General features: G+C 35.9%; 1 protein-coding gene across 4 annotated transcripts in view; it reads right to left on the reverse strand.

Moving 5' to 3' along the window:
* LOC121327408 (1-phosphatidylinositol 4,5-bisphosphate phosphodiesterase eta-1-like) overlaps positions 1–12,267 on the reverse strand; it is a 53,087-nt gene extending 40,820 nt beyond the window's left edge. For all 4 annotated transcript variants that reach the window (XM_041271458.1, XM_041271456.1, XM_041271461.1 and 1 more), the window contains exons 1-2: positions 12,081–12,267; positions 4,473–4,589 (exon numbers count right to left, since the gene is read on the reverse strand). In XM_041271458.1, the coding sequence (XP_041127392.1) occupies positions 4,473–4,551 (79 nt within the window). In that variant the 5' untranslated portion in view covers positions 4,552–4,589; positions 12,081–12,267. The remainder of the gene's footprint in view (positions 1–4,472; positions 4,590–12,080) is intronic.
* Between the last annotated feature and the right edge of the window lie 793 nt (positions 12,268–13,060).

The following is a 13,060-nucleotide window of genomic DNA, read 5'->3' on the forward strand; positions in this document are numbered from 1 at the left end:
ATTAACTTCTAACTTGATTGAATTAATACAAAAAATAAGAGTCATTCCTTGAACAGTTATTCCAGTTATAACAAAAAGAGCTTTTCCTCACAAATGAAATATAAAGTTGCTCGAGCGAAGGAGAAGTGATATTGGTAATATCACCACTCCTTTAAGGTATTCATGGTCATGACAAAATCGTCTTTTTAGAGATTATCCAGCCATGTCCTGGATTACAATTATTTTGCCAATTAGACTGAAGTCAATGTAATCACATTTTCTGCAGTTAAATATTATAGTTGTGGTGAAGCAATTTTCACAGTACTGAATAACATAGATTGCATTGTTATGCTGAGACAAATTGCTAATATCAATCAATTACCACCCAATTACTGTAATAATGAACGGGAACAGTGTAATGATTCATTATCAATAATAAGGCACTGAAAATGAATTGAAATTGACATGTATGTAATATGCTTAGCTGGTAAATATTACAGCCGTTGCTTTACCTCAGTGATGTTAACAAGATAGTAGGGTTACTCCTACACAGCCCCAGCTAGCTGTATCTCATGCAATGTCAGTATTCATTGTGATTCACACAGCGCTAATGAACTCTGGTGTTAATGTATCACAGTCAGCTGGGTGTGCTTCCTCAATAACTCTTTTCTCTATGTGCTATTTACTCAGCTTTCAGGAAATACAATACTTTGACTTGTTGATTCAAGCTGTTTTTTTTAATATTTTTTCTGCCACCCACAGACATGGCACTGCAGAACTGTGTCAGATCAAGCCATTAAGGCTGCCAAAAAAAGAGTCAAGTTATTAATGCAACAATTCTGAAGGGAAACTCAGCTATACAAAGTAGAACCTCAATTATCTGCACTGCACAATGCCCCAGTAGTGCCACACACACACAGACACAGACACACAGACACACACACCCTATTTCTTAATAAAGAACAGAATATAAAAGATTCATGACCCACTGGTGTGTATAGTATACATTAATACATTTCAAATGATAATGACAGTGTTGATGCATATCTTGCTGCCTCACAGTTTTTCACCAGCTGCATCATGTAACCTTGTGGAACTCTATCGCCTCCCAGAGGTCAAAGCATCATGGAGAAAGGCCAACACTCTTACAAACTGGGAGCTGAAATACCTCAAAATAAAAATGGGACAAGGATGTGCTTGGAAACAGGGGCGTTTGTTTAAACCTAATAATGATATGTTCTCTCTTACACTATTTATCCACACAAAGCCCCTTCCATGAGAGAAACTAATGCAGTCCCTGAGGATGATTTATTGTCAAATGTCTGAATTACACCATCAAGAATGTTTTAAATTTTCTGCTTCATTCACCTCACTTAATTGTCAACAATTAAGAAATATATCTAATCTAATCTCTCCTGTAACAAGAAAATAATTTGTATATTCCCACTAGAAAACAGTAATACTGCTGAAAAGTGCTGGAGGACAGTTACAGAATGGATAGAATGGGGTCATCCAACAATTAGGCATTTAGAAACAAAATAAATTCTATTTTTTTTCAGTTGAAAACAATCTTGTAAATCTTCTTATCGGAGTGATATTGCATATTATATTTCACATTCTAGACCATCATAAACCACTACCACTCTGCATTGTGTCATTCTCCAGTGGTTCTCAGAAGATTAGGGCTCATTGTAATTGAATCTCTTCACATATAATGGGCTTGCCTGGTGTTACTGTGATTACAATAATAATCGCTAACCTTTAGAAAAGGAAGCAATATTAAAAAAACTGCTTGTTAATTGTATGTTATCAACTCAATGGTCAAGTTTAGTAATAATAATAATAATAATAATAATAATAATAATAATAATAATAATGAACAAAAAATATGAATTAGGGCTAGAGTTCAAAATAGATTTTGGCTGTTATTTGGGAAAAAAAGGCAATTCACGACATCTCGTTTTCAGCTTCTATATGTGCATACATAGTGATAAGTAAAAAAAAAAAAACATTCTGTGTCATATCATGAAACACCAGGCTATAGACAGCACATCTTACTGTAGAAACGAGTTCCAGTCTTATCTGTTTCCAACAGACACCAATGCAAAAGCCGCTCATATTTATTAATGAAAAGAAGCCAAACCTCAGCATGTCTTAGAAGTCAAAAGCAGTTCATTTATTTCATTGTTGGTACAGTAGCTGATTTTTGCTATAAAGGTTAAACAATGCAGAATAATCTTTAACCATTTTAAAACATGTGGATTTAAAATGCATTACGTTATCCTTTCCTAATACAATATGGCAGAGATGGGAAAGTAAGAATGGTAGTCACAGCCATAGTTTCAATATAGTCAATTTTTCTCGGCGCACAATATACAGATTACACTTTTTTTTATTATATCACCACGCCTCTTATTGCATTAAAATCAAGGAGCATGTGAGAAGACCATTGCTGTGACCGGTTCATGAAACCCACAATCAAACTTGATCCAGAGAATCACAGAACAGAACAGTTTTGTACTGGGTATGAGGCCAGTATCTCAAAGTGTGAGGTTGTTATTATGCAGAAACCAAAAAGCCACAATTACTTCCCGAGGAGTTTTCATAATATTGAAAATATAAAGTTGGCATCTCAAATGTTGTGTGAGGTATTAGAACGTGAAGTAGCAGCGATGGCAGCAGAATGACACATAGTCCCCCAGCAGGAATGAGTAATAATAATGAAATGGGTGACCTCTTTGAAATGACAGACAGAATAACATGACAGATTCATTAAGAGTAAACTAATTAATCAATATACTTTTGGAAAGACGCATCAGGGCTATAGCAAGCTATAGCAGCTATAACAAAACAGACCAATATTGCTTTGGGAAAGCGGGGGTTTAAGTTTCAAGTCTCCAGACCTCATTAAAGCTCTATATAAATATCCATCTCAAAAAGATAATTTGAAATCCCACAAAGAGCAAGGAAAGGCATCCAATCTTAAGCGTCCTCTACTCCATCCGACCCATTACCCCCCCCCCCGGGGAAATTGTGCACGCAGGATTCTGAAATCAAAACCATTCTTAAATCTCCCTACAGATAAAGCTTCCGATTCTTAGAGCCAGTCTAAAATATAGTTTTACATTTTCTTAGACAACAAACTCTACTAATTCCTGTTCATAAGCCAAGATACAAAATGTGTCACTTTTACAAAAATACATGTGCATTTCTGAAGGTAATTACTGAGCCAGAAAGGAAAACAAGAATGCTTCTTCTGAAATTCAGACCTGGTACTTCACAGATTGAACTACATTTAATGACAGTGTGTGCAACAAAGGGAGCAGTACCTGCTTGTGGTTTATAGGCATCAAAAGCCTTCGGTATTGAGGAGCTGCCCCTTCATAGTCAAAAGAAGTCCAGGGGTTTGCAGTGGCAATGTGGAATCTCGTACAAGCATGTCTGTTCTAGTGAGAGACTGTTTTAAAATTTTTACCAAAAAATAAAAAATAAAAAAAATAAATAAATACCCAGCACAGCTCCTGGAATGTTCTTTTAATACAGCGATGCAAAATCATTAAAAATGACATTTCTTTGTCTTCAAACAGTCATTGTGATTGATTAGTTTTTTGTGCCCATGGGCCAGTCAGGCACAGAGGTGCCCCGACATAACACTTCTGTTTCTGTATCTTTGCAGGTTGACAGGCAGATTCATTTTTCAGCACTATTAATCTTTCACCTTTCTGAACATGGAAACAGACAGACGACACACAGACAGAGAGACAGACTATGCTGTCTTTGAATCGACTTCACTGGCTGGAGAGTAGGGTGATAAATGTAAATAAGGTTGCTGTAAACCTTTTAGTTTGGGATATAAATAGCATTGAAGTTCATTCAAGCCTGAAGTGAAACCAACTAAAAGCCTCTAGCGTATGGTCTGATGTAACAACAACAAAAATCATTTTTTTGTTATTAAATAAAAAAAATTAAAAATCAGTGCAAATTCCTTGTTTAACAGAGAGAAACATCTATACATCAGACACCTTAACATTTAATTTCCAACAACATAAACTTAACTGCATGGTTTTGCACCTTTAATGTAGAACACTGCCCTCTAGTGCCCATCTAGTTCAACAACTCGCATAAATGCCATTCTGAATAATACAGGTACCAGTACAACTTCACATAGTTTATTGGTTATAAGTCCTAAACCTGCTTATAAGGAGCGTTTTTATAGGAGGGTAGTCTTAATGGTAACGAAATACAGGTGGCCATTCGTACAAGTTTGACTGTATAACTCTGACACAGATTATCTATAGATAAACACATAAAAATGACGAAAGGCTATGACTGTGATTTATTTGTGCAGAAAATAAAAAAAAATTACAGTCACCATTCATTACATTCCTGACACCCGGAATCAGCAGGAATTCAACAATATTCAGGAATCAACAAAAGTGGCAAAACTTTTAAGCAAAAACTAAATATTAGCAATTTCTATTAACAGCACTTACTGTGAAATACACTGTTGTCTGCTAAAAAGTGCCGACAGTACTGCAGGCATCCCTTTTTATCTGCAGCCCAGGGGCTCATTATTCAAGAAGGGGGTCTGTGAACTCGGGGCACTTAACCTGCAAACAAGATTAAAAAAGACAGGCAATTAGGAGGATGGTCTAAACAAGCACTAAACACTCTGGAACTTCACGATTCTAACACTGCAGTTCCACTCAGTGTTTAGTGCTGTGTACAGCCTCTTACACCAAATGAAAGTCAATTCAATCACCTGTAGCTGTTATACAAAGGGAGAGGCTAAAATTAATTCACAGTATATAGAATCCAATGTTTTAAATGTGTTTTGTTGTCCGTTTGTTAATTGTATAATTTTACAGCAAAGAGGTACAAGATGTGTGCTTGCGGTTTATGTGGTCGCTGGTTCGCACCCAGACTCCGCCCTGCTACCCTTTATAGCCCATCCCTAAACAAACACTATTAACAGTGGAAAGTGTTAAAAGCAATATGCATGCAAATATTTATACTGCTTGGTTAAATCTTTCAGTAGAATAGCTCATTTCTGGGGGAGGGAAAGGGAAGCCACATGTTTCTTCAAAGCTCACAGAGCTGGTACACAATACACCACACAGTATGTTTACAGTTGTTTTTAATTCCCTCAATCAGGATTGGAACTTGATATACTGTGACCAAAAAAAGAAGTAATATTTGAAAGCTTTCCTTCCCAACTGAGAGCTTTCCTTTTCAACTACCCTCAAGTAATCATATTTGGGCTGCAAAATGTATTGACTTGGCTTGATTTCTCTTTGGTCTGGATTAAGATCTTTTAACGTGATATATGTAATGCACTCCTGAATTTCTTTATTCCGTATATATATATATATATATATATATATATATATATATATATATATATATATATATATATATATATATATACACACACACACACACACACACACACTGTATACAGAGAGAGAGAGAGAGAGAGAGAGAGGGGGGAGGGAGAGAGAGGGTGGAGAGAAAGAGAGGGCGAGAGAGATGTTGTTTTTAGCAGGTTACATTTTTTTATTTCCAGTGTTTATAGCTTATCATTGACAAGCTTTGTTTGAATGTACCAATCCCTTGTTAGTCAGGAAGGTGACTGTACTGACTATATTAACACAGGGAACTCTGCTAAAACCGTCTGGAACCAATTCGAATCACAAGGGAGTGGACTGTGTGACGACTGGAACACAGCAGACGAAATAGGGATGTCAAACATAACTCTTGGTTGTAGACAAAATACTTATTTAGAGTCACTAAATACAATCAAATTTTAGGAGCTCACAATGATATCGTAGTCTCCCACCTAGATACCAACATCGACCTTTATAGTAAATGTAAACCATACAAAATGTCCCCATTCAAAGCCTTCTTTTGACTGTAACCAGTGATTTAATTGAGGGATGGTTGAAGATATCAAAAGGAAATGGTGCAGTAATAGTTACAGTTCAAAACTGTGTTCAATCCCAGTGCCAAGCTGTTAAAGCCACTGTCAGCAGGGTTTTTTTTTTATTGACAAGACTAACAAGTGTCCCTATTATTTTATCCAGTCTAGTTAAGTATAGTGAAGCCCCTTCAGTTACCACATGTTGCTAAAGAAGCACAGCTCATGTCACTTTCACTACGAGGCTGCAGAGCAAGACAAACACAATGAAGTCCCAACAGACAGACAGCACTGCACAGAACCAAGCCTGCAGCCAATTACTGCTTTTCCTTGATCAGACAGGATAAAAATGTGATGACTTAAACTGGGTATAAACATTGATGTCCAATTATATTTTTTGGAAACAAAATGATATAAAAGCAATGCTAAACCATCCTACAGAATTACCCATCTTTCATGATTGAAAACAGAAAAATGTAATATATGCATAGATAACACATGCGCAAAATACATTTGTTTAAGACATTTCAGACATAATCTGATGTTGGTAGAACTGCAGACAAAAAATCATGAACCACTGCCTACCAAGAGCTAACTGTAAGAAAATGAGTCTTTAAGTTTTATTAAAAGACCTGTGCCCCTTCAACTAGCTACAGTAATATACAGTAAATGAGTAGAAGCAAACAGACAAACACATTGAATTAAAAAACGGGACTGGTGGACAGAACAGATGTGTTTCATACCAATGATCTCTGGTGCTAGGAAAAGAAATGCATCCGACAGCAAAACCTGAGCAGCGTGTGAGAACAGCAAGGCTTTTACAGACGTGCTAAAACTGGCAGTTTGCTCCCAAACTACATATCAAGGCCTGAGAACAGTTGGCATCTAAATGGCAATGTATTAAAAATCAATCCCCTCACTGCATTACATCCTGTCTTCACAATCCAAAAAAAAGATTTAAAAAAAATCAGCACTTGTTTTTATATATATATGTATATGTATATGTATATGTGTATGTGTGTGTGTGTGTGTGTGTGTGTGTGTGTGTGTATATATATATATATATAAGATTAGGTAGAAAGTCATGCATTCAAAATGTTTTGTTAATAGCTTATTGTAGTTTACAAATCTGAGGAATATCAACTATAAATACCATAATGCTGTAAAAACATGATTTTTTTTTTTTTTTTTTTAATGCAGGATTTCATTTATTTCTGTGGATCTGCTCACTAGGGAAATCTGTATTCAGCCCAAGCAGCCACTTTTCAGTTTAAAATGAACGCTGCTTATATTCTCTTCTTTGTTTCTTTATTTGTCTTCCAATTAAATGGTCCATCTGCAGTTATACTGCCTCCTGCAAAAATCACCAATCCTGTTTATCCAATAATTACTTCTCAGCGTTTACAAAGTGATAGGTTGATTTGCTTTTTAACTTACACACAAATCGCAACTTTGAAGTGCTTTAAACAATAGACGGTATACAAACGTCAACTCTTTCAACCCTGTGCATCTAGGAAATACCCACTCAAAAGTGTAACAAAGCAGGTATTCCATACATATCTAAAAAAAACTCAATCATGGTAAATTTAAAAATACCAAATACTAGAAATGTTTCAATTAAAAGTCCTTAATTTTTTCAATCTGAACTATGGATAACAACTTTCTGAGATATACTGTCAGGCCAGTTTTAAACAGTTTCAGAGCAATGTAATTGCCTAAGCAGCCTGCAACACACTTGCCAAGAGACCCACAATGAAACAGGTGCATTTTACTTCCAGTGGTTATACAATCACTGTAAAGGGACATGCTTTTCTCCAAAGTAATGTCACAGTGTGCACAGCCTCTGTATCGCACACATTTTCTATATCTGACTGAAAGAAAAATGATGAAAGACTTCACTGCTCTGGTTCTCTGTAGGCGCATTCATTTGCAAATACTGTAGCCCAAACTGTTTATGAATGCTAACGAGAACAGCATCCATAATGAAGACATTTTAACATTCACAACGGCAGAAAAAGTTCAAGTCCTTTGGCAGCTGGAAAGAATGGATAATTTCATTTTGTGTACATTTTTGTTTGTTATGCAAGCCAAAAATGAGTTGAAGCAACTGTACCGATTTCCATATCTTACAAGAGGCAGTGTTTGAAAGTTATTGAAGAAAAGAGATTCTTAAGTGAGACAAGCCTTGCTGTAGTAGTCTTGACTGTACCCAGAATTCACTGGGTAAGAGATCAAGGGGATTAAACGACTTCACAGTCAAACACACTGTTACACAATTGACTGGAAACTTGAAAGCCTTGCCTATCAAGTTCAGAAAACCTGTACTCGACAGTGACTGCATTAGAAACATCCGACCTAACTTCATTAGGTACTGGTGTAAATCAAACATCCCCCCACTGAATCCAAATATCCTATACTATCGGCTAACACCATTGAGATTTTATTAAGCTGAAGGATTTGTGTTTTATGTTCTCGTTGTTTGAAAGTGTTGGAGGCCAGGTTACCACTTTCAGGATGATTTAGTGTTTTCAAGCAACGTATATCTCACTCAAGGGCTAGCATGAAATTAACTGTTAGAAGACACTCTCTCTCTAAAAAAATCTATAACAGGAGGCTTACAATATGTATTCAGGCGATACAATCTATACAGGACTAGGGATGTGTTACCAGTATACTATCGACAGAATCTAAGTGGTATTCATTTCAAATGTGGAGGTCTTATTTTATAAATTAGGAGTAATGTTTAATAGAGGGAACATCAATCAGTATATTTCATTTCTAAAGTTTCCTCAATTAGAATCGAGTGTGCCAGCTGTTCCCATATTCTAAACGGGAAAAAAAAAAGAATCCATTTGTGAAAGTACACAAACAGCTGAGTAAACAGATCCAGTACCTTTGCACCACATACCTTTTCACAAACAAAGAACTAAAACACTACACATGACTTTGCTTACAATAATACTGCAGGGCACAAAAAATAAAGTAAAAGACACACCCAATAAGACTAACAAAGTAAAAAATAAACACCCCTTTCAGTATTATTTTAGAAGACTGGGTTCAGGCAAATCTTTGGTTGCAGAGTACAATTAAATGGCTGTTCTTTAGTACAGTCATTCGATTATGTGTAGGACAAGCGGAAATGAAATCACCTGTAACAATGTGTTTCCCTGTTTGTTTTGCAATACAAAGGCACCTATTTGTCCTATGCCCAAGAACTGTTGGGCTATGGAGGGTCCACTCAATACTACTCAGTCCACAATTGCTCTAAAACAGTTTGGCGGCTTCTGTCGGTAAAGGGCTAGAACCACATTGTTATTGTCAGCATCACTACAAGAAGATCAATACAAAGAATTATATTATCTTTCTATAATGTAAGTAAAAAAAAAAAAGTTGTAACAGGGCAACCAAAACTGCACGCAACACAGACAAAGGTGCCTGTAAGACATTGTGAACCTACAATATCTGTCTTACATGAGACTACAAAACAAACAGCCTTTTCTGAATAGTATCTTCCATCATTTAGACAACTGGCATATGGTGACCCCATTAGTAACCTTACAGTTTTATAAAATTGAGCTCCAATGCAGAAAATGCACATGATCCCCGGGGAGAAGGCAGTTACACTGATTCAAAGGTCCCATCTCATACACGCTGATGTCTTCCAGATACAATTGATATCCATGCTATTGTGACATTTAAGCCTCCGCTTACTGCACAGCTGTTGCCTTGTCTAACTGACTTAATGGCACTGCATTTACCGTCTTCCCTTTTCAAACACCTGTTAGCTCTGAACCCTGTTATAAAAGATCCTAAACATCACTGTGATTGAAGGCTGCGATAGTAAAAAAAAAAAGAATGTTCTGTAAACACCATTTCTTTGTATGTTCTGTAAAGGTACGGCTATAACTTGGCATGGAATTGTTTGCGAGACACTGAATGCATATAGACACTTTGAATTACTCTTCCTTCAAAGATGTACAGGCAGCACCCTCCATAGACTCTCAGATTATCCAAGCTGGACAATATGAAAGCAGCCAAGCCATACTGCACAGCATACCCAAGACAGCTGAGCAGTTTATTCAGTCTGTACCAATTTCCACTCACACCAACATTATAACAAAATATGTGCCATGATTTCTGAAAATCCAGGTGAACTCTTGTCCTTTCTGGAAGAGTTCTTCCACTGAGTTTGAAATCCCCAGTGTTTAACTGTGTAACACTGCACCCGCATGCATATACAAACTGAAGTAATTAAAAATCAAGGCGATCCAGACAGAGGGGAGAAACGCATCTACAGTTTCAAATGGGCCTTTAGGGTGTTGCATTTCCATCTGACCTATTCTTTAAAACTGTAAAACATGACTCCCGACTAACAACCAGTCTCTACTACACCCCTCCCCCTAAGCCAATCTTATTATCTTCCATCCCTCTAACATGTGGTCAGGAGAGCTAATTCCCCACAAACTATTACGCATACATGTCACTGGGATTTAGGGAGTTGTTGAAGGAGGCCAACCATGGCATGTGGACTAGACACTAGACACAGTTTATATATATATATATATATATATATATATATATATATATATATATATATATATATATATATATATATATATATATATAAAATATAACAGCATACAAGTAATTTATTTCCTATAGTTTTATGGTTCTCTCTCTCTCTCTCTCTCTAGTAAAATGATCATAACTGAAGATCCCTTCTCTTGTATTACTTATTTGTGATGCATGTCTTCCGTTCCTTGGAGAATAGGGTTAATGAATGAGCTGTGTAGCAACAAAGAACCCTTTTTCAAATACAAAGCAGCATCAGTACAAGATGGCAATATGATTATTTCACAGAGTTCTACTGGGGAAGTAAGAAAGCACTGGACTCTGAACTGCATTGAAGGGAGAGAGAATGTAGTGACATGTTCAATATCATTTTGCTATCTATCTATCTGTCTATCTATCTATCTATCTATCTATCTATCTATCTATCTATCTATCTATCTATCTATCTATCTATCTATCTATCTATATATATATATATATATATATATATAAGCATGTGTAAAAGGATTAAATACAAAGCAAACCCATACAAATATGCTTACCATCTTTATCGGTTTGCAAAAAATTGACAAAAAGTCTTGATACAGTATGAAAAAGGGCACTTGTTCAAGCACTGAATAGCTTACAAATGGTCAGTTGAATAAAAAAAAAGTATTGTGTTTTATAGGAACCACTGCTGATTGAAAAGGCTTCATAAATGCGACTCAATTAACTTAATGAGCTTTTTTGATTAAACCTTCCCATTTATGACCCGCAGTGCAGAGGCATATGCAATACATGATTGGATGAAGTAAACCGGTAAGGAAGCGGCATGTAGGCTGAGGACAGGAATACAAAATCTCTACTTACAATTCTCTTTTTGCATTAATTTGGCTAAAGTATTTGGTCCACAAATTGCTCATATCAAATATCAGCAAATTCTACTGAGCCGTCACAATGGCCCTCTTGTGCTACTTATACAAGGTAGCATTATACAGTGGCTGTGCTGGATAGAAGGAGCATCTTTCGGTCTTTGTCTACAAACCGTCATTAATCACATGGCTTCCATTTAAGTTACTGTCCCCAAGGAGCAGAGACATATTTCATTTTCTAGGAGTGCAACTCATTGTTCAAATTAAATCCATTGTCACCTTCTGTGTAAAATAAAAACAATTCTCCTTGCAACACCCGCTATTATAAACTGACGTACTTAGCAACAATCACAATGTGGGCTCAAAGAGATACAGGACCCTTTGAATAATTTGTTATTAAAAAAAAAAAAACTAAAGGTCCAATTTCAGAAATAACTGCCACCTAAGCATGTTATAGATAATATACAGTGTAGTCCTGAAACATGAAGTGGTCACATTGACATGCTGCAGTACACTGTACACTGTAGAGTTGAAATAGATATAGATCTATTTCACTATGATTAAACATACGGAAAATATATAGATATATATATATATATATATATATATAATATATATTATATATTATATATTATATATATATATACATTGTAATTGCTAATAACATTCAGTGCATGTACTCAAAACATAAATATTCTATACCCAACTTCTCAAGCACTGCACCTGCTGCGAATAACAAAGCCAAGGATAATCGCACTTACTTCTTTGATTAGATCGTAGCGTTCAGTGGTACACTTTTAAAACAGTTCTGCTTATGATACAAAAACATTATCCTATCTGTGGGTTGTTTGTTTTTTTTTTTTTTTGTTTGTTTTTTTTTTTCCTATGACGAAAACTGTTCAAGGAGGCAAAACAAGTCCCGCACAGTTTAAGACCAGTCGTTACTACTCCGGAGAACTCGGTCATCTGCCGCCACTAGACTATTTCTGATTCAAACACACAATCGCCGTGAATGAGAGGCAAGCCTCAAAACACGGAATGGACTTCATGGAATGGAATGACTACCAACTTCAAAACAAACACACACAATAATCAGAACTGGTATCACCAAACATCAGCTTTTAAAACAGGCACGTATTGATTAATTCACTTTGTTTTATTATCTTGTAGCTTACAGTACACACGGTGACAATGAATATTGCAGTTTACTGATCTATATACTGTCACGGAATCTGTTTTTTTCTTCTTTATACGCTGAGTTCTACATCTACGACGATTGTATTATTGAATCGATACAGCCCACATAGTGAATTGCTTATGTGAACTGCGTGCATTTCCGAAGCTGCTGTTACGTGTTCTGTGTACTGAATCTTTGCATTGTAGAAACATGCGGTTCTAAACTTACATTTACCTCATTTAACCAAAATCCAACCCTGCTGTGCCTAATATAAAGAAAGCGATTTAAATATAAACTGCAAAATACCGTTAAATACAGTGTTATAAATGGATCGATAATTTACTGTGTATCTGGCTGACCAAAGTGTAACAGAAAACCATGGGCACAAAAATGAGTTCAAAAAGTTAATCATAAAAGTGTAATGTTTACATGTGTTTAGCATTTTTATATAGTAATGTTTTGCTAACATAAAAGTTCACAGTTCTGCATTAAGGAGAAACACTTTTAAATATGTATTTTATACAATATGGGTCAGCCAAATTCAAATCCAAACGATTCAGCAAA

Source organism: Polyodon spathula, chromosome 14, assembly GCF_017654505.1.
Source record: "Polyodon spathula isolate WHYD16114869_AA chromosome 14, ASM1765450v1, whole genome shotgun sequence".
Classification (NCBI taxonomy): Eukaryota; Metazoa; Chordata; class Actinopteri; order Acipenseriformes; family Polyodontidae; genus Polyodon; species Polyodon spathula.